The sequence below is a fragment of the Centrocercus urophasianus genome, unplaced genomic scaffold (genome assembly GCF_019232065.1).
Source record: "Centrocercus urophasianus isolate 14NV4802_14NV808 unplaced genomic scaffold, USGS_Curo_1.0 seq_19, whole genome shotgun sequence".
Lineage (NCBI taxonomy): Eukaryota > Metazoa > Chordata > Aves > Galliformes > Phasianidae > Centrocercus > Centrocercus urophasianus.
The window spans coordinates 20,890,282-20,909,834 of NW_024884744.1; the positions used below are offsets into that span (position 1 = coordinate 20,890,282).

The 19,553-nt window shown below is 53.8% G+C and overlaps 2 protein-coding genes across 2 annotated transcripts in view; one reads left to right on the forward strand and one right to left on the reverse strand.

Moving 5' to 3' along the window:
* Nucleotides 1-551: 551 nt before the first annotated feature.
* On the forward strand, nucleotides 552-6,836 carry SNORC (secondary ossification center associated regulator of chondrocyte maturation). The gene is made up of 3 exons (XM_042820907.1): nucleotides 552-621; nucleotides 5,911-6,093; nucleotides 6,715-6,836. Exons 1-3 carry the CDS (start codon nucleotides 552-554, stop codon nucleotides 6,822-6,824), a joined length of 363 nt encoding a protein of 120 aa, XP_042676841.1. The 3' UTR covers nucleotides 6,825-6,836.
* A 351-nt stretch (nucleotides 6,837-7,187) lies between these two features.
* NGEF (neuronal guanine nucleotide exchange factor) overlaps nucleotides 7,188-19,553 on the reverse strand; it is a 45,794-nt gene continuing 33,428 nt past the window's right edge. Inside the window, exons 7-16 of the mRNA XM_042820239.1 lie at nucleotides 19,241-19,401; nucleotides 18,873-19,025; nucleotides 16,854-16,983; nucleotides 16,064-16,138; nucleotides 14,560-14,649; nucleotides 12,922-13,085; nucleotides 11,867-12,022; nucleotides 10,287-10,366; nucleotides 9,763-9,867; nucleotides 7,188-9,395 (exon numbers count right to left, since the gene is read on the reverse strand). Of these exons, the coding sequence (XP_042676173.1) occupies nucleotides 9,223-9,395; nucleotides 9,763-9,867; nucleotides 10,287-10,366; nucleotides 11,867-12,022; nucleotides 12,922-13,085; nucleotides 14,560-14,649; nucleotides 16,064-16,138; nucleotides 16,854-16,983; nucleotides 18,873-19,025; nucleotides 19,241-19,401 (1,287 nt within the window). The 3' untranslated portion in view covers nucleotides 7,188-9,222. The remainder of the gene's footprint in view (nucleotides 9,396-9,762; nucleotides 9,868-10,286; nucleotides 10,367-11,866; nucleotides 12,023-12,921; nucleotides 13,086-14,559; nucleotides 14,650-16,063; nucleotides 16,139-16,853; nucleotides 16,984-18,872; nucleotides 19,026-19,240; nucleotides 19,402-19,553) is intronic.

The following is a 19,553-nucleotide window of genomic DNA, read 5'->3' on the forward strand; positions in this document are numbered from 1 at the left end:
TGCTAGTCCACCTCTGGTCTACCCACAAAACAAGCATGCCGTGGAGCTGCTCTGCCTCTGTCTTAAAGTATTTAGTTAAAAAGATGGAGGCCTTTGTTCTTTTGCTGTGCCCATCTGGGCCAGACCACCCCTGCCCTGCACACAGGAGACCCCATCCCTCGTGGTGGCTCAGTTTTGGGTGTCTGCCCCTATGCAGCTCGTGTTGTCCCACGCTGCCTGTGGGTAGGCATCCTGAGCGCATCCCACAGCTCAGGGATGGCTTTGCCAACAGCTGCCCTGTGTGCTGGCGGCGGGGACCCTGCAAATGGCCTCGCTGCCTATGGGCTCGGAGGCACAGGTCCTGGAGGGTGGAGCTGCCTTGGGAGGAGGTGTGCTGGGGAGGCAGGGAGAGAGGGAGTCTGCTGGGCTGCGCGCTCTCTGTCCACTTGCTGTTGTGAAGGAATTTTTGACCTGACCAGACCCAGCTTTTTATTATACCAGCGACATTTCCGACTTGTTTCCTACTTGGAGGAGTTTAAGAATTTCTGCCAGCACTTTTCCAGAGGGAAGCCATGCCCTGCCACAGAGCCCTGCGCCCGCTCCTGCTGACACTGTGCTTCCTGCTGCCCGCTGCGCTGGCAGGTAAGGGTCTGCGTCTGCATTTGAACTCCGAAAGAAGAGGAGATGCTCACTCAGCTCTGCTCTCCTCCTGTCGCTTCGTCCTTCTTTTCCTCCTTAAAAACTGCCGTACGTATTTATTGAAATATGGTTGAGTGGTGGAAGTTGATTTTGGAGTCGGTGGGTAGTGCTGAGTAAGAACGTCCTCTCCATCCTGAGTCCAGGTTTCTGTTGGGGAAACCTGAATAAATCTGTCACTTCTGTTAGGCTGAGTAGCAGCAGTGCTTGTGTGAGTGCTGGTGGCTGCAGCCCAGGAGCCGGGTGTGCTGCAGGACATGGCTGTGCTCTGCAGCTGGTGGGAAAGCATTCTGAATCATGGAGAGACACGTTCTCCTCCAGCTCAAGACTGTGCCGATCTCTGGTGCCTTCTGTGCTCTCCCTGCAGCACAGCACTTCACCAGTGCTGCAAGTACAGCAATGAAAGCATCTGTGACAACACTGAGCTCAGTCTAAAGCTGAGCGGTGTGCATGGTTTGGGTTTCCACCCAGAGGTGGCTATAATGAACGGCCTGAAACAGCAAACAGGCTGTGAGGGGAGCAGGGTTGGTGTGAGCCCTGCTGCGTCGGGCACTCTTTGTTGAGGAGGTTGTCAACTTTGGCCCTATCTGCTCCCCTTAGAGCCTCTGAAATGCAGATGGGACCTAATGAGTGGCTCAGGCCGGTGTGACAGCAGAGCACAGCGCTCACTTTCTTGAACTGTTCGGACTTCCAAGAGCTGGAGGAAGGCTGCAGCTCCCTCGCAGCCTGTTCTTACATTGTGCCCAGCAGGAGGGCCTGGCTGGCAGCCGTGCAGGTCTGTTTTTGGAGGGGCTGTTCTACAGGGAGAGGAGCTGAGCACTGCACCTGGCCGAGTGTCTGCAGGGATGGAGCAGCAGCACTGCTGCTGGTGTTCCCTGCATCCCACTGCTCTGAGATGACTTTTTTCTGGGAAACCTTTGAAAGTAGCTACTAAGTAAGCCTTAAAAACTGGATATGTTCCTTCTCAAACACCGGGCTCTGGTTTTCCTTTACTGCAGCATTGATCATTTAAGCACCAAGTTTCAGTTTGTTCTGTGCTTGTGCTCCCAGGAGCAATGGCAGTGCTCCTCCCACAGACCAGGTGAGGTCTTTGTCTTAACTGCTTGCTTTTGCTCTGCAGACATCAGCTGCTTTTCAGTGCAACTGTGAGCTGGAAATTCTTCACCTCTATCTTAACTTCCCCCCATTGGCTCTCCCTGTGGGGCTGGGAGCTTTGCACTGGTGGATGTGTGCTGGGATGCTGGAGCACAGCAGAGGCTCAATGCTAACTCTTGCCTTTCAAATGTGTGAGGCCTCCTTACGTTTGTTCTGTGCTACCTCTGAGCTGCGCCCTGGGGAATAAGCTGAGGCTGTGAGCTACCCCAGAGCAGAACAGTTCTCTGCTGTGTACAAACAGTTACCCATCCCTGTCCTGTGCTCAGGGCTTTTAGTGCACAGTGGAATTTTTCTGCATCTCGCCGTGTTAGAAAAGGAAATTTCCTGCCTTGTGCTGACCAAGAAGGGAAGAGCATGCAGGCAGCGCTCTGGGTGCGCGCACACACACACACACACACACACGCGCGCGCGCGCGCGCAGCCCAGCCTTTCTGTAAACAAGTTCCTTTCACATTCATCAGAACCGCAGCTCGCACTTGCAGTGCTGCACACCACAGGCTGCCCTTTGTGCTCCACAAGGCCTCCTTTCAGCCCTGCTCTGGCTCCATGCCTGCTGCGGCTACCTGGGGCCGGCCAGCCCCTGCCCTCCGTGTTGGCACAGCCCTGCTCAGCACGGCCTTCCTGTCCTCATGGACGTGGTTTCCATATCTGGGCAGCAGAGCTTTGTGCGGGCGCTGCTGGGCTGTGTGCTTCCCTGAACGCTGCCATCGGGGCTCTGCAACTCCAGAAAGTTGGCATGCCTCTGAGCTGCTGAGCTCTTCCCAGGGCTGCATCTGTGCAACGTGGGAAAGCAGCAGAGCCCCGCAGCGTGCATCATCTACTGCAACTGGAAGAGATCAAACGGGGGGACTTCTGCACCTCCAAATGCTTTTCAGTTCCTCTTCCTTCAAACATAGGTGGCACTTAATCCTACAGCACAGCGAGACTGCAAAGAGCGACTGTCTGCTCTTACTGAAGCTGATTTCTTTACAACTGCCTGAAGGATGGGGTGGGGGTTGGCCTCTGCTCGTGGGTAACAGTGGTAGGATGAGAGGAGGATGGCATTCAGCTGTGCCAGGGCAAGGTCAGGTTGGGTATTAGGACAAATTTCCTCTCCAAAAGAGCAGTGAGGCACTGGCACAGCTGCCCTAGGAGCGGGGCAGCCACCATTCCTGGGTGGGTTCAAGGAAAGGGTGGATGTGCACTGAGGGATGTGGGTCAGTGGTTGGACTGTGTGAGCTGAGTGGTCCTTCCAACCTTCATGATTCTGCAGGTTCAGAGCCCCGTGTGAAAGGGCAGGGCAGCAGGAGGGCTCTGCAAGGCCTTGCTTTGAGTCGTGTGTTTTGTGTCTGAATGCTGATGTGGGTTCCTGGATTTTTGTTTTGAGCTTGCATGGAAATACATTACACTGTAGCGGGGTGGTCGGGGGAAGAAAGACACAGAGCAGGAGATGATCTTTGTTATGCTAAAGGGGAAAAGAATGGGAGAAGGCCTCATCTGAGGACTCTTTTCTGATTTTGTTCTCAAGGGTAATACAGTGAGAGGGTTATTAGGAAGCTCTTGAAGTTTGAGCACTAGGATGTGAGAAGTAAATAGTTTGTAAACTTCTTAAAGCTGCAGTCATTCCAGCAGGTCTGTCCAGGCTGGATGCAGCTCTTTGTAGACAACTGGCTCAGCACAGATGCTCCTTGCAAATTACTGACACTTGTCATCTCCTGGACGAAGTTACTGGGCTGGAGGTGGAGAGTTACACCAGAAGGCAGCAGGTCACCTCCTTGTAACCAGTGTAAAAAGGTGCAAACATCTGCAGCAGAGAAGAAAAGCCCCAGGGTTCTGAAAGGATGTGAGCTGTGGAATTTGGCATCAAGTCAACCTGTGAGTGGCTGTGAGTGATGGACGGCTGTGCGACACTCAGGGTACAGCAGGTGCACCGCCTCTTGTCAGACACACGAGCACCTGTCCTCCTGGAGCACGTGCTTTTCTGTCCCTGCAGGCATCACCCTGTGGAGGGGGAACATCTTACTGTCATCTGTTGACAGACCTTGGGGGTAACGGGGTCCTGAAGTCAGCCTGTGTGGGAAGTGGTGCTCACTGGTGTTGGACGGCTCCATCTGCCGCGTGGTCCAACCCTGAGGGCCCTTCAGATTTGTTCCTCCTTGTGAAGGTTTTCCCAGTCTTACCTTTCAGCTATCCAGTACCTGGGGTGCAGGAACCTCATTGCTGTGCAGGCTCACCAAGGGTGGGACACAGCTGCTTTGTGTCGCCTTTGGTGCCTCTGGATCCCCCCCCAGTCCCTGTAGCTGTTATCTCAGTGGGTCTCTGTATTGATCAGCAAACCCGTTCTGTTATTTCTTTGTAGTGTAGTAACCACTATCTTTGTTTTTCTGGCCTCAGCCATAGCAACTATTGCAGAGAGGATGGGTATGCAGTGCAGTAGGGGAGAAAGAAGAGGTGCCATCCAATTGGCCTGCTGGCCAACACTGGGTTACTCCTAGTCTGTTTTTCTCTGTGTTCCACCTCTGTGCCGTAAAACCCCAATAATTCAGATTGTTCCATGTCTTTCCCTGAAGTGCTTCCAAGTGTGTTTAGGTGTTCTGTGGAGTGTCAGTACTGTGGTGTTGAGGGCAGTTACTGCTGGGTGAGATCCCGCAGGGCAGCAGGCAGCGCAGGGGCACCCACTCATACCCACTGTGTGCCCTCCTGCTGAGCTGCCCTGGGGCAAAGCAACCCTACAGGTGCTGAGGGTGGGTTTCCTTACAGCTGGCTCTGACCCTGAGGCTGGCACATAACTCAGGTGTTGCACACCTTGCCCTTGTGATGGACAATGTGTTTGAGTGTGTTTCTCAGTAGCTCTTTATTTCTACAGCTTTATTTTGTGAACAGGAGCAGCAGATGCTACTTTGCCATTTATACTTGGCTTTCAAGTTTCAAGACCTCTGTCCAGGTCTTAAAACTCACCAAGATCATTTAAAAAAAAATAATAAATTAGATTACTTCCTTCTTCCTTGGCTGCCAGAAAGAAGTCCTGTGCCCTGCTCTGAGAGCTGCTGTGATTTCTCCAGAAGCAACATGTGCCTACAGGGGCTACAGAAGAGATCTCTGGGACATGGTACTCTATGGAAGGGATGCACATCTCCAGCCCTGCAGGATGGGGTGGGAGAGGCCCTGCTGAGGGTATGGGTGTTTCTGGGGAGCCACTGTGGGGCACAGAAATCTTGTAGGGAACCCAGGATGCTGCCTCTGACGTGGGGATCATAGATGGGCTGACCGTGTGAGGATGCAGCGTTGCTGCTGCTCCACAGTGCTGCCCCGAGTGGGTCACTGTGGGAATTGCAGAGCTCAGCCTGAGGCTGCTGGGCTGCTGTGGGGCCAGAGCTAAGCTGGGAGCTCAGTGAAAGTCTCGGCACAGAAAGGTCTTTCCTGATCTACCCCAGAGCAGCGCTCTGGTTCTGCAGGCGGCTCTGAGGAAGGCCAGAGCTGCTCCTTGGCGCTTGCTGGGACGTGAGGTGCTGCTGCCGAGCGCAGAGCTGATCCTCCGGGGCTCGCCCCTCCTGCAGAGGCAGCCCCACAGGGGCTCTGGGCAGCCTCGCAGGGCTCGCTGTGCTGCTGCCGGCTGACCCCGTCCCTCCGGCGCACGGCAGCTCTGTGCCTCGTCCCACGCTGTCGGCTCTGACTCTTCTGTCCTTCCCTTCCCGGCGCGGAGAACCGCCGTCTCGGTTCAGTTGTCCCGGCGTTGGACGCTGCTCGTTCTTTCCCGTCTCTCCCCGTCGCGGTGTGACATTCCCAGCGGTTTCACAGGGAGCGGTGGAATGTCTCCTGCCGCCGCCAGGGCCCACCTCAACAAGCCGGGCATTGATGGCGGCGCTGCGCTCAGCCACACGCAAACAGGGAGGGCTGTGGCGCGTTCCCCAACCCCAGGGGGGGAAGGAATAACAGGATGCGAAGGGCAACATCAGAGCGCGGTGCCGCTTTCATCTCCCGGCGCGGTGTGGGGGTGCAGGGGGAGCTGGGGCTCCCAGCGGGGTCTGTGTGCTGCGCATCCTCTGCACGCCCGGCCCGAGCCACTCGCACACAGCCGTGACCGCGGCGGTTCCTCTCCCAGCAGAGCACCCACGGGGCCCGCTGCCCACGCTGTGGAACGAGCCGGCCGAGCTGCCCTCCGGATCCGGCCCCTTCGATGCCACCACCACCGCACGGCTCTCCGATGCCACCGCCTTTGCCCCGTACACCTCCGAGCTGGAGCCCGAGGACACCACCCACCTGCACCGGCTCGATGCTGGGGACGGTACGGGGCTGCCGTTCGGGAAATGCTCGCTGTGCGTTTGTTCTTTCTGGGCTGTCATCTCCTGGCAGGGGGCTGGAGGTGGCCTGCACCCTCCTCCATACTGCTGTTGGGAGGCATTGCCTGCTCAGGGCCGTCTCCCTGCGGACAGGTCTTGCTGTGCAATGCCCACCAGCCCCAGAGCAACTGCCATGACCTCCTCCTGCCCTGTGTCTGTGCTTGGCACTACTGCAAACACCTGAGCCCAGGTAGGAGTGTGCCTGAAATTCTGCCCTTGAAAACAGGGTGTGAGCAACTCCACCAGTACCTCAACTACAGCAGCCCGCTGCTGCACAACAAGCATGTTCTGGGAGTGCATGTAACAGGAAAGCAGAGTGCTGAGCATCCCATTTGTGCTGGCTTCCACGTCCCTGGCGGCTGGCTTGGGACGGGGGGCCAGGCAGGAGCCCAAGGATGGGGCCACACTGCAGCTGTAAGGGGACACGAGTACTGGGACACTTTGGGGGGGAAGATGACAGGAGGGTGTCCTGGGGGCCACGGTGCACAGGGCAAAAGGGGTGAACTCCACTGCCCTTCCCCTCAGGACCCCCCAGCCTCACCCCACTGTGATTTCTGTCCCTGCAGGCTCGCTGGGGCCCGGAGCTATCGGTGCCATTGTCATCGCCTCCCTCCTGGGTACATCTGTGCTCGTGGCCTTGGTTGTCATCACGCTGAGAAAGTTCTCTGCTTCCTGAACTCAATAAAAGATTTCTGTACCACAACACTCCTCTGTCTGCTCCCCATCTGCCACACTGACGTTGCTCCTCGTGTGCAGCTCTGCTGAGAGCACTGAGCCCCTGGCAGCTCCACGGCAGCGGTATCAGCCCACAGCTGGGTGGGCTACAGAGGTAATGGTGCTGGGGATCGCTTTGCACAGCATCCCTTGGTGGGAAAGGGTTGCTCAGGTGTTGTAAATCATCCCAACTCTCCCCGTGCATCACCCGGCCCGTGTTCTCATCCCTCCCTTCTTCCACCCCTTGCCTGCGCTTCCATTCCCCTCAGTGGTTGCACTGTGGCGGGGACCTGCGGCGCTGACAGGGAGGAAGGAGATGCCGGCATGCTGCTGTGGCGCTGGCTCACTCAGCTGTATTTCATCACACAGAAAACGAGACGACGAGAAGTTCCCCTCAGTGCCCTGCAGCAGCCTGGCAGAGGCTGTGGGAGCTGCAGCTGCACACCCATGAAAAGGCGTGCATGGCCGGGTCTGAGGAAATAACACTGGATGCCACATGGTGCCTGGAAATGGCACAGCCTGTGCTTAAGGTTTGAAGTCATCAGAAGTCACAACAGAGCTGGAGCGAGTCCAGGGTGTGAGGGGACAGCGCGTGGGCAGCCATGGGTCCCTCTCCTTCCCACAGGCAACACAGCCAGGTGCTGGTATCCTGATAGTGGGGAATCTGGGCCCCTCCACTGGTGAACAGCTGCTTCTGGTGGGTGAGGGAGCACTTCTGTAGTGTTAAACAGCCCCTGTGGGGCTTCAGCACAGGGCTGTGTTGGCTGTGGCTCTGCTAAACTGGATGGGCTGTGATGTACTCAGTTCAGTGGGTAACTCAGAGGGCTGCCTGAGGCTGGAGCTCCTCTGGGGTTCGCGTGGGTGATTTTGCAGCTGCTGCCAGGTCTGAACCTGGACCCGGAGGTCTGATTGTGCTCAGACAGTGCTTGTGGTGTGCTCTTCTGGGGGCCTGACTTGGGGCATCCCCATCAGGTGAGCCCACTGCATCAAGCTGGAGGCTGTAGACCTGTTCCAGCCCTCTCTGGGGCCCTGTGTGTGTGGTGGCATGGAGCTGGCCCAAGGGCGGACCCCCTTCTGTGTTCCTTTTGTTGCTGCATCTTCCCCCAGCTGCATCCTGGGCTCACTGCACAGCTCTCGCATAACCAGGACCCCACACTGATCTGTGTCCCCTTCTGGAATACAGCCCGCACACCACTGCAGCACACGGCAGTGCCTGGAAGATTCCTTGCTGCGTTACAGAAATGCCCAATAATCCTGATTCCATAACGGGTGGTGGCTGCAGCTCAGGAGCAGCACAGCCCATGCTGTACGCCCAGTGCTCTCTGCTGTGGTCACATGTGGGGCTGTTTGGGGCGCTGTGCCCTGGGCTTCATGCGATGCTCAGTGCCACAACTGGAGCAAGTGATGGTCTGGTTCTGCTTGCGGCAGAGGACTGCGTATTTACATGAACTGTACAGGGAGGCTGCACGCAGCTGGAGGTGTGGGTTACAAGCATGCAGGCATGTTGCTGAGCCTTCTACCGTGCAGCACAGCAGCTCCAGGGGTGCTGTCATTCACTGCATGCTGCTTGCCCGCTGGCACTCCTGGAGCCCTGCAGCATGCTGCGGTGGGCGCAGCAGAGACCATGAGCAGCCTGTCTTCCCAAAAGCACCGGATCAGCCTGGGAAAGCCATGGTGCCATGCCTCTGCAGCAGCTGAGGGAGGGGATGAGCCATGGGGCAGGGCCCAGATGCACTTTGAGGCCTTCAGGTGAGCAGGAACGGAGGTTGGGGCCTCTGAGGTGCGACTGCTGGTGGAGCAGGGCTTTCAGAGCACATCAGAGCGTTGGGGAGCAGGTCGAGGGTCTACCCAGGAGATGCCTTCATCAACTTCCTTGGGGAAATGGAGTCCTGGGGGCTTCTCCCAGGCCTGGTGCCAGTGGGCTGTGTGAAGGGATGTGAGACGATTCCTCCACCGGAATCCCCATCCCTATGAGGTGCGGCTTTAAGAGAGCCCCTAACTCAAATGGTAGCAATGAGGTGTGAGTGGACGATGCTAATTGCCGAGTTCCATTTGCTGCCCCAGGTTCCCTTGGTTGGCACCCAGGGCCTTCGTGTGGTGCCAGTTTGGGCTCATGCTCTTTGTGAAGGGGTGATTTCAGCCAGCTCGAAGCACTGCTTTCCAAGGAGGGCTCAGCACTGTAGAAAGCACAGCAGGCCGCCTGGGAACTGAGGTCCATGCTTTCAAGGGTGGACATGCTTGGTGTGGCACACCAGGTCCCGTGCCACGGCCCCCAGCACCTCCACCGTGTCCCCCCAGCTGGCAGCCTCTGTCCTCTGCTCCTCTCCCAGGCTGCTCCCCACGCTCGGGGATGCCAGCAGTCATTGGCGGCTCCTGCTGCCCAGTTTCCTCCGCTGGCTGTCATCTGACTTGTGCACCCGGAAACATTCCTTCAAGTTCTGGGCTCGGATTTTGGGGTTCAGGATCTCCTCCCCGATAGAACTGGGGAACCAGCCCCTCTCCTGGTCATGAAGCCGCTCCCCAAATATCCAGCCTAAGCAGAGACAGAGACAGGAGTCAGTGGGGAAGGACAGACCGTTGCTCCCACCCTGGCACAGCTGCTGTGAAAGAGCCTACAGAGCTGGTGGTGCCTTCTGGAAGCTGCTGTTGGCTGCTCAGGGTAAGAACAGCTCTGGGTTACACACTGGTGGCTGCATCAGCCCTGCCCTGCACGCAGGGCAGCCTGGATTTGCAGAGCATTAGGAGGAGGCAGTCACACCCTGCTCTGCTGCCAGCTTTCTCGGCTGCAACGCTGACACTGCCTTCTCTCTCTGTGGCCAAAGGACCCCTCCTGGCTGCTCAGCAGCTGCCTGCCCAGGGAGAAGCCCACCCTTCCACAGCTCCTGTCCCACCCCCCGTACCATCATCTGTCTTGTCCAGGATGTTGAGGACGTCAGCCAGCTCCAAGGACAGCTCATCTGGCTGCTGGGCCACGTAGGGGTGGACACACTGGATCTGCGGGCAATCTGCAGGGGGACAGGGTGAGAGTGAGGGATGGACTGAGGCAGAAGCAGCTCAGGTAGGTGTAACTCTGTGAGCTCTGAGAATGTTTCCTCTGATTCGGTGAGAAACATCACTGAGGCCATGGGGTGAGGGAAGGCGCAATGGGGAGGAGTGCTGCAGGGAAGGGAGCTGGTCCTGCACAAGTCCCTGCACTGCTGCTCCACTGAGCAGCACAGAGGGGTGGAGAGTGCTGGTGCAGTCCACCCTGGGCTGCAGGGGAACAAAGTCAGAGCCAGGCCTGGAGACAAGTGGGTGAAAATGTAAGGGAAGCCCAGAGTCTGGCTTCCAGAGGGCTCCAGCGTAGGGCTGGATGGGGAGATCAGCACAGAAGGGACGCTGGGTGGGGGTGAAAAGCTCCTGGACACCACACGGTGAATCTTACCAGAAAGTCTGGATGTAAATGAAACAAACTTGGTTCGCCGGTTTGGGGCCAGTGAAATCATCCAACGCTTCATCTCGCTCCTGGACAAGGGGGAGAATTGGAGGCCATGAGCAGGAGAAAGTCCTGGAGACACCACCTCTCCCCCTATTCCTGAGCTCCTGATGCTGCAGGCTGAACCTGCAGCCTTGCACGCAGCTCCTTGCAGGGCTCTTTGGATTCTCCTTGCAGCACCTGGCTTCTTGTAGCCCTGTGAAGGGCCCACCTGTGCTCTCATCCTACCCCTGCAACTAGCTGTGCCCAGACATGAGGACAGTTCCTGGTGACAGCAAAGCCCAGCCAGGGCTCTAGCTGCAAGCTGCCACTGAACAGGCTGTCATTGCTGTGTGGGTTCAGAGCAGGGAAACACTGCGAGATCTGCAAAACAGATCCATCAGTGTCTCTTTGGAACCCACTTCCCTCTTCTGTTTGTTCAGTTTTCTGGTTTGTGCCTCATACTGGCCAGATCTCTCCTGCAGCTCTGGAACAGCAGCTTGTAGCAGTCCTGCATCGCTTCTCTGTACACCAGAGCTGTAGGCAAGCTGTGTGCTGGTTCTCACACTCCCTGTGGTCATCCTAGAGATGGAGCAGGTTGCAGAAGCACATAAATGCAAACACCTCCCTGAGCAAAGGCAACCCTGGCCTGATTTATCATCCTCTGCACAGCTCAGTCTCACAGACGTCAAATGTGCGTGTGCCCTGCATAATGTGACTGACATCTCTATTTTCAGTACAGCAAAGCTGCAGTCACATGCCTGGGAGGAAGGTGCAGCTGCTCGCTATGCTGGGGGCTCATCTCCCTCATCCTGGTGTTGCATTGTGCCAAGGGGATCAGCTGCACCCCCGGGCCTGCAGGATTGTGTGGTGGGGCTGCTCTCTGCCCAAGATGTGAAGAGCTGTCAAACAGCAAAGTAACATCAATCTGAAGGTGTGTGACCTGCAGTAGCTGTGAAACTGGTGGTGCATGTATACTTATATAACACCTCTAATTGCATAGAGCTGTGCCTAGAAAACTGTGAGCCTGCTAAGACTCGGGTCAATGAGAAAGTCAGGCCCTGAATTCCAAAACAATCATGCCTGTGTTAGTACAGCTGAATCATTTGCCCAGTATTGCTGGAGCCTGAAGCAAAAAGTTTGCAAGCTGAGAATACTGTACGTGGGGAGACGAGGAGGCCTGGAAAAGCAGAGGGGCTGCTGCAAGACTGGGATCGACTGTGGATGGGGCTGAGGAAGAACCCTCTTCTCACACCCTCACCTACAACCGGCAGCCACTCTGCTTCACAGCTGGTCAGGCACGGCTCCCACCCTTGTGAGCGAGCCAGCTTCACTCATTCCTTCAAGTAAGAGAGACTGAAGGCAGCCTCACAGGCGTGATGTGCAGGGCCAGCTATGAAGGTCTAAGGCCAGCTGCAGCAGCGGCATCCCTGCCTGCCTGGTCCTGGTGAGCTGTAGGAGCTGCTCCCCATGCAGACAGGCCGCTGCCTTTGTGGAGGTGCAGGGAGCGCGCAGCGCTGAGCCCTGTGCAGTGCTGGCACGGTACTCACTGCGACGATGCCTTCAGCATGTAACTGGCCTCCCGGTCATCAGCGTTCTCCAGCAGCCTCAAGATGAAGACATTGGCCAAACTCTGCCCCTGGTCTTCTAACTCCTCCACCCGAAGAAGCCCCCGGGGCGCTGAGTCAAACACTTGGTACTTGTCTCTGGGAGAGGTTAAAGAGGAGATAAGGAAAAACTGCAAGCACGGCAAGACAGTGTGGCTTCATCCACTCAGATGTGTACCTGGGGACAGACCGAGCACCTCCGTATGGCGGGAGGAAAAGGAATGAGCAACGGCTATGAAACCCCACCGCAAGGCAAGAGATCCTCTCCTTGCTCAGCTTCCATTGTCCCACGTGGCCTAAAACAAGTCGTTTGCTCTGTCTGTGTGACCCATGCACTGTGCTCCTTCAAAGGGGTCTGTGAGGCTCAATTCATTCCTATTTGTCAAGCACCTCCATGTTTTTTGGATACAAGCTGCCGCAGAAGCAAAACGTTTCCAGGCATGCAGACACTGCAGCGACACGTTGATAAGAAATAGGACTGCCGAGATGCTCCCTACTGGTGAGTGCAATTAATGCCACAAAGAACGTGCTGTTCTCCGGGCCCTGTTTGTGCTGCTGTATTCACTAGTCTCTAGCTGCACAAAACGCAGTCTTAAGCACCACAACATTCCTGAGGCAGGTTACATCATGTCAAACAGAACTGCTAGCTGCAGGCATCAATTGACACCCCTCCCTGCTGCTCATATTTTCTGGACTCTTTTCTTAGAAATTTAAGTGACTAAATGTGAGCTGTTCCTTCGGCAGTGATGAGTCAAAGCTCACTCCCTGGCAGAAAGGCAGGCCTCCTGGATCAGCCCCACCAGCTGCTGGAACTCACTGCCACCCCACAGGAACTGGCCAATACACATTTGCTTACCCTGCTGGGAGACATGTGTGAGCCCTGCTTGCCGTGAGGCTTCATCTGGAGAGAGCAGTGCTGCCCCCGAGCAGGCAGGGCTCACCGCCGGTGCTTACAAAGGACTCGGAGTGCCCACGCGCTACCTGAATTCTGCACTCACCCCGGAATTTGCCGGCAGATGACCAGCAGATCGTTGAAAAGGAACAGGTAGATTTCTCTGAAGAGTTTCTTGGTGCGCAGCGTCCGCGATGTCTTTGGGCCGTTCATTTGCTGCAGTTCCCCCTGCTTCAGCAGCCAGCGGGAGTGAGAGATGATGGGCACAGACTGGGAGCGAGACAAAGACAGCCGAGGTCAGAAGAGCAACTTGGACTCAAGTGGTTAAGGTGCTGAAAGCAGCGGGAGATGCAGAAGGAAGCGAGTTCCCATCAGAATGACTCACACTGCAGAGGATGGAGAGCTGCACAGGGTGCAGCGTGCTCTGCCACCCAGCCCACGGCCCAGCACAGGGTGTAACTGCTATGGTGGAGACACAGCAGGGGCCCAACAAGCAAACAGTTGAGGACAGTGGTGCTGGAGTGCCAAGTGCTGGATTCAAACACCAGGCTACGCCCTGCAAACCCGATCCTGTCTCTGGTGCATCTGATGTCTCATCACCTGGGCTGAACCTTCCTGGACAGAGAGGCTGTCTTTAAAAACAGTTGGCTTTTTGGCTAAAAGAAAACATGCTAAATGAGTTCTCACTGGTTGGGTTGCTCAAGCAGCAACAACGGCACTTCTGTTAGAGCTTTACCACACACCAGGGCAGTGAGGCCCTGGCACTGCTGCCCAGAGAAGTGTGGCTGCCTCATCCCTGGAGGTGCTCAGAGCCAGGCTGGATGGAGCCCTGAGCAGCCTGAGCTGGTGGGGGACAGCCAGCCCATGGCCAGGGCTGGGGCTGGGTGGGCTATAAGGTCCCTTCTAACCCAAACCACTGTGTGGTTATCTCAAGAACCCCAGAATAAAGCATGTCTTATATTAGAAGAACAGTATGGTTTTGGTTAAACAACTGAAATACTGGAAATATCCCTTCCACCTTCACTTCTTCTCTGTGCTCACCACACATGCTGCAGTGCAGCCTTTCTTCCTGTGCCCTTGCACTGCTTATACCCCATGTCAGTGCCCAGGACAGCCTGCCCCACAGCTGAGTTGGCCCTGCCTGGCATCACCGCTGCAGCTGGGGAGAGATGAAGGCAGCCTCGTGTCTACTGCAGCCCAGTGCCATCCTGCAGACTGTGATCTAAGTGGACCCAGAACAGATCATCAGCAGGTAATTAGAGCCTGTACTTAATGGATAAACACAAGGATGAATTACAAATTGTGAGATAGCCTTCATTTTGGTATTTTCCGGCTTTGAAGTGTTTTGCTTTTTAGCTTTAATCTCCCTGTAATACATTTATAATGTAAAACAATAGCTGAAAGCTGACCTACATTTTGAAGTGAGGTGAGAGCCAGGCGGAGTGCTGGAGCAGGAGCTGCCCATGGCACAAGGGCAGGCTGATGCCAGCACATCACCCCCGTGTGGGCACAGCACTCTGGCTCTGTGCCTGAGATCACATGCATCAAACTGCAAATGCAGTGCCTGCAGCAGTGCATCTCCTTCAAAAGCAGCAGCAGGACAGCGCAGACAGCAGGGCACTGCCACAGCTAAATGGCACCGAAAGGGATGTGGCTGAGCTGTTACTACTAAATATGCACGTGCAGTGCCAGGATGCTGTTGGTTCACTGCCTCTGTGGGGGTGCTACCAACCCGTGCTCATACCTTGATCTTAAATTCCAGTTTCTTCTGGATGCTGATCATCTGCTCTGTTCGGCTCATCTTCCTGACTCCTTCATTGCATGCTTTCACCACCTGGCAAAAAGAGAAGAGAAAGGTTTGCTTTCAGTGGCCTAAGCAGCTAAGTGATGTCAAGCACAGAAAGGCCTGACCCTGAGGGGAAGAGCTACAACAGGAACTGACCAAGCCAGGCTCTTTCATCAGCAATATGTCCACATGGGAAAGGGGAAAATAAACAACCAAACCCAAAAAAGCAGCACCCAGAAGATGCTGCAGCTGGAGGCTGAGTTGTCAGATGGCCGCATTCAGGTACCAGACAACATTAAGCAGCACTCCTGGCTGTGCAAGAAAGGCAACGGTTTGTTTATCAGATCCTGACACACCAAACATCTCCTCCTCCCCATTCCCAATGCTTGAAAACAGAGGAACACACACAGTGTGATCTTCAAGAGGAGAACAAATCCGAAGATCCTCATTTCAAAGATGGAAGTGCTGTGGTTCTGCCAAGCAGCACCAGCTGCCCAATCTATGGGATGTCTCAGGGAGAGATGTTTGTGACAGCCCACCTGCGTCCTGAGTACAAACTTCTAACAGGAAAAAAACCCCAAATACAACACGCAGGCACTGCCCTGTTACAGGAACTGTAACCTAGATGTCACTGCCTGTTTCATAAGGAACTGCTCTCTTGAGAACGTGTTAGGTAGAAAAATTATGTCGGAGAACAGGCACTGCTTCGTGCACTGCTTCTTTTACTGAAAATTCACCAGAGCATCAGCAACTGAAACCAAGATCTGCTTCTGCCCATTCAGGAAGATAATTATGGGAAAAATAGGCATCAAACGGCCACTGCTGTGATGTCAGCATCTAAACTTAAATGTCTACAGACAACTATGTAAAGACAGTTATGAAAGTGATGATGGGTCTCTAACAGATAAATACAAAAAGAGCATTTTTCCACCAGCAACCCACAGCAACGGCCCTCCTTGAGCTCTGGACCAGCGGACAACAACAGGCTGCCAGAAGCAAGGAAGGATTCTGGAAATATAAAGTACTGCACACTAATCATCATTGTTACGGCCTCTGTTTTTATCCTCAGTGATCTGCAGAGAGAACATTTCCTGGGATAGGTTAGAGCAAGTCCAATAGCCTAGTTTATTTTAATATCTCAGTCATAAGCTGCAGCTGGATCCTCAGGCGGATGTTTTAATGCAATTTCCAGCTTGAAATACTTAAAGTGAACTGCAGGATTCAAGAGAGAACTCCAAGCTCTTGAAGGCCAGGAAGAGAAGAGGATTCAACTCCTCAGTCCCTGCAGCACCCTGCTTCGTCCACACAGCTGCCTGCAACTCCCCACCTCTCAAACATTAAGTCCAAAGGTGGGAATCAAAGGGACAACTTCAGGAGTGAACGCAGTCTGTATGTCTTTTTTGGGGTGAAACTGACAGTGATTTAATCTTAATGGCCTTCAGATAGGCTCATTCAAACTTACTGTTTCCAGCTCCTTATGTGCTTCCAGAGCAGTGGTTTCCCTCTCTGATTTCTCTTCCACTTTCTTCAAAATATTCTGCAGAGGAGCAAAAGCTGTGTTAACTCTGATCCCAGTGTGACAGCACAGAAGGGTCTTTGCTCTCCTTGGGGTTACTTCTGTCCATCAGGCTAATTACAGGGAGGATGACGGAGCACAGACACTCTTACCTCTGAGTTTCTGTTTTTTGTTAAAGCCTGTTCCATCTGGCTACAACTGAATATCTGAAAAGTAATGCTACTGTTTTATAAAACTGAAATAGCTGGATCTGCTGCTAACAGACAGTGCTACTGGCAAGCCAAGAGGTATAAGACTTTTTGGGATGGAGCTGTTTCCTCCTCCTTTAGATGCATGTCCTTCAGTGCAGTGATTAAAGGTGCAAAGGGGAAGGTGGCTGCCACAGGCTGGCCCCAGACACCATGATGTGGGGTAGTACATGGCTTCGGGGTGGTTTTATGCTGAGACTGTACAGCAGCATCTTAACAATCAGGCAGCTGGTTACAGTATGGCTGCTGCCCCTTCTGAAGTTTCTCCTCAACTCTTTTGTTCAGCAAAACATGGCAAGTTCAGTGTGAATTTGGAAGTTTTCTCTCATTGACTGAACGCTTTTCCACAGCTGAGAATGTTCAATTCTGTGGAAAGGCTTCAGCCAGTTCTAGGATTAATTGTGGCTGTATCTCATTTGCAACTGTTGAATAGAATCCCTGGAGTGATGTGGACGACCTCTGGGCAATACAGAAGAGCAAAACTCTACCTGCACCAGAAGCTTGAGCCGAGTGATCCTTTGAAATGGCAGAATCAGGAAGGAAGAAAAGGATAAACCTCTGCACATGGGATCCAGCTCCAGCTGTGTGATCACCTCCCGGAAGGCTGGCTTGTCCTGGCTGAGGGGGAGAGAGACAGCGTGAGTGCTGCCCTGCCTGCACCTCTGCTGTGTGGGTGAGGACGCAGCAGCACGTACCCCAGAGACAGCATCTGCCTAACTTCTCCCGAGAGCAGAAAGGAAGGAAGGAGGAAACGGAATGCTTCTAGGTGTATTTTGGTTTAAATCCAGAACTATTTATAGCGTTGGGGGATGGAAAAAATAGACTTTTAATGTAGAAGCCATGGTAGTGCGTTCACATGTGTAGCACATCTAGCTCAGCAGCATACGCTGCACTGCGTGCGTAGGTGTGTGTGAATGGGGTGTGTGTCCAAGTAGATGAGTCAGAGGAATAATTATATATCTCTACACAGTTGGATCTCTGTGACAAGGTGGAATTCACACAGTCATAAGAATAAGGCAAGTCACAGAACTTGGCTACTCCTGGTTGCTGAGCTGGAGGATGGAAATCATTATCTGGCCTGAGAAGAGCACACGCCATCCCTGGACCTTCCCTGAGGGGAGCACGGTAGGTGAGTCCAAGCAGCCTCAACAGCTGCAGCCAAAAGCCAGCACCTCCTGGCAATTCTGGGGCCCAGCCCAGGGAGGACACACACAGCTGGAGCCACAGCTGGCAAGATCAGCACGGATGCAAAGACATCATTAACTGTGCAAAACCTATCTTCACTCCACGTAACTCAGAGCACTGTGACAGCACTCACTGTAAGTGCATCTCAGAGCTGCAGCAGGTGCCTGGGTCACCGTGCCACTGCCACAACAGAATGGATCTGAGTGTGTCCTGGGACACAGCCAAAGTGGGAGCAACTGTGGAACATCTCAGGCTCCATGTTCATCAGAGTACTGCAAAATTCCCTTTACTTTGTGTTCTCCCTCAGACAAAAAAAAAAAAAAAAATTAAGAAAAAGCTTCCCTCTAAATTCCTATCTCCCACAGCTCCTTTTCAAGCTCACCTAATCCTGATTATGTCTCTTTCAATTCCAAGTGTTTAGCTAATTAACCCAGACACGGCATTTATACTGCTCACCTCTGACTCAAGGAACCCCTGCAGTACCCTTCTTTTGGGAAGAACAGTTGGCCAAGCTCAGCAGAGGTTGCTTAGAGTGTGTTGGGTTTATTTGTTGGGTTTTTTTGCCTCAAAAGCTGGAGAGCAGAGAAAGGAAAGGATTAGGGCTCATTACACTCCCCCAAACCAGCTGCTGCTACGGGGAGGAAACAGTGCAGTGCATGCAATGGGCTGTCCTGAAAGCATCCAGGACATGGTAACTGAAGAGAAATTAATTCTCCTGCTCAAAGACAGGCTTGTAGGGCAGTCTTTGTTTTGAGATGATAGAAGAGAATTCCTCCCGGACCAGAAGCCTGACAGAACTTGAAAAACACTGCAAAAATATGTTGGATTCTATCCTCAGGCCTAGATAGCGCCTGTATTTATAATACCGGAATGTGATGAAAATGGCTTTTTTTTTTTTCTTTCCTTCAAGAAAATGTTGTTCTTCTGATAAGTTTTCCCAAGTGTGGGAAGGTTCAGCCTCGTTGGGAAGCTTAGGAAAAGCAGTGGCTGTTCTTGTCATCAAGGAGCTGCGTTGTAACCTCGGCCTTTCAGTCTCTTGCCTCTACTTGCAGTTTAAGAATGTGTATGTTTCACAAGTGTGTGTTCCCACATCCATCATAGCTACTTCCCACAGCTGGGAACTGCTGGCTCTGAACTCACTTGGTATGTTACTTGCCTATTCTGTCACCCCACCCTTACCCTTATTCTAAAGCCTTTTAATTGCATCAGTGAAGTGAGAAATCCTGTTTCTGTACCATTTAGCACTATCCCAATTAGCAACATCCAACAGCTGAATCTATCGCCTATGCAATTTTAATACAGCATCAAGCACAGGAACTCACAGAAGCTGCTTGTAAGTTCTCTCCTGGTAGGTCTGGTTGGAGACATAGGTGATGTACACAGAGAAGTGATCAACTGTATGCTGGTACACAATATCGCACACATCCGAGATCACAATATTCTCCTCAACCCGTCGCTCCAGGTCCAGCAGGAAGCTAGATGAGAAAACCAGCACTCAGTTTAATTATCGCCTGCATGTCCAACACAATGCCCAGCTTCTGCCCCTGGGGCTGAAAGCAGTGAATGTGTCACTAAGCTTTTGGAAAAGACTGGGTAGCAGACTGCTTGCAGTCAGCTCTTGCATCCTCTGCACAAGCTTAGTTAACGAGATGCCACTCAACTGCCAAAACCCCAGCAGCAGTTGTCTTACCGCTCACTAACAGCCTTGACATCCAGGACGTTGGAGAAGAGGATGTGTGCCTCAGACTGATGTAAGATCTTTTTTAGACGCTCATTCTCCATGAAATGAGACACCAGCAGATTCAGACTCTTGCAGTACGAGGCTTCGGAAGTAACCAGCTCAAACATTGCCTGGGGAGGAACCCAGAAAAGGACATCAGCAGGTCTGTTCTACTGCTCATGCTCACATAGAAGCACTTCATAGGCTCTCCCCACCTCCCCAGTGCCACTGGGTCTGACCTGAGGCTGCCTCAGGTGCCCCTGTGCCCCTCGTCACCATGCAG

Bases quoted from the DNA above. Each gene is read 5' to 3' on its own strand.
- SNORC (XM_042820907.1), top strand. From the start codon at position 552: ATGCCCTGCCACAGAGCCCTGCGCCCGCTCCTGCTGACACTGTGCTTC. The intron at 622-5,910 runs GTAAGGGTCTGC...TTCCTCTCCCAG, and splicing joins GCTGCCCGCTGCGCTGGCAG to CAGAGCACCCACGGGGCCCG. The intron at 6,094-6,714 runs GTACGGGGCTGC...CTGTCCCTGCAG, and splicing joins CCGGCTCGATGCTGGGGACG to GCTCGCTGGGGCCCGGAGCT.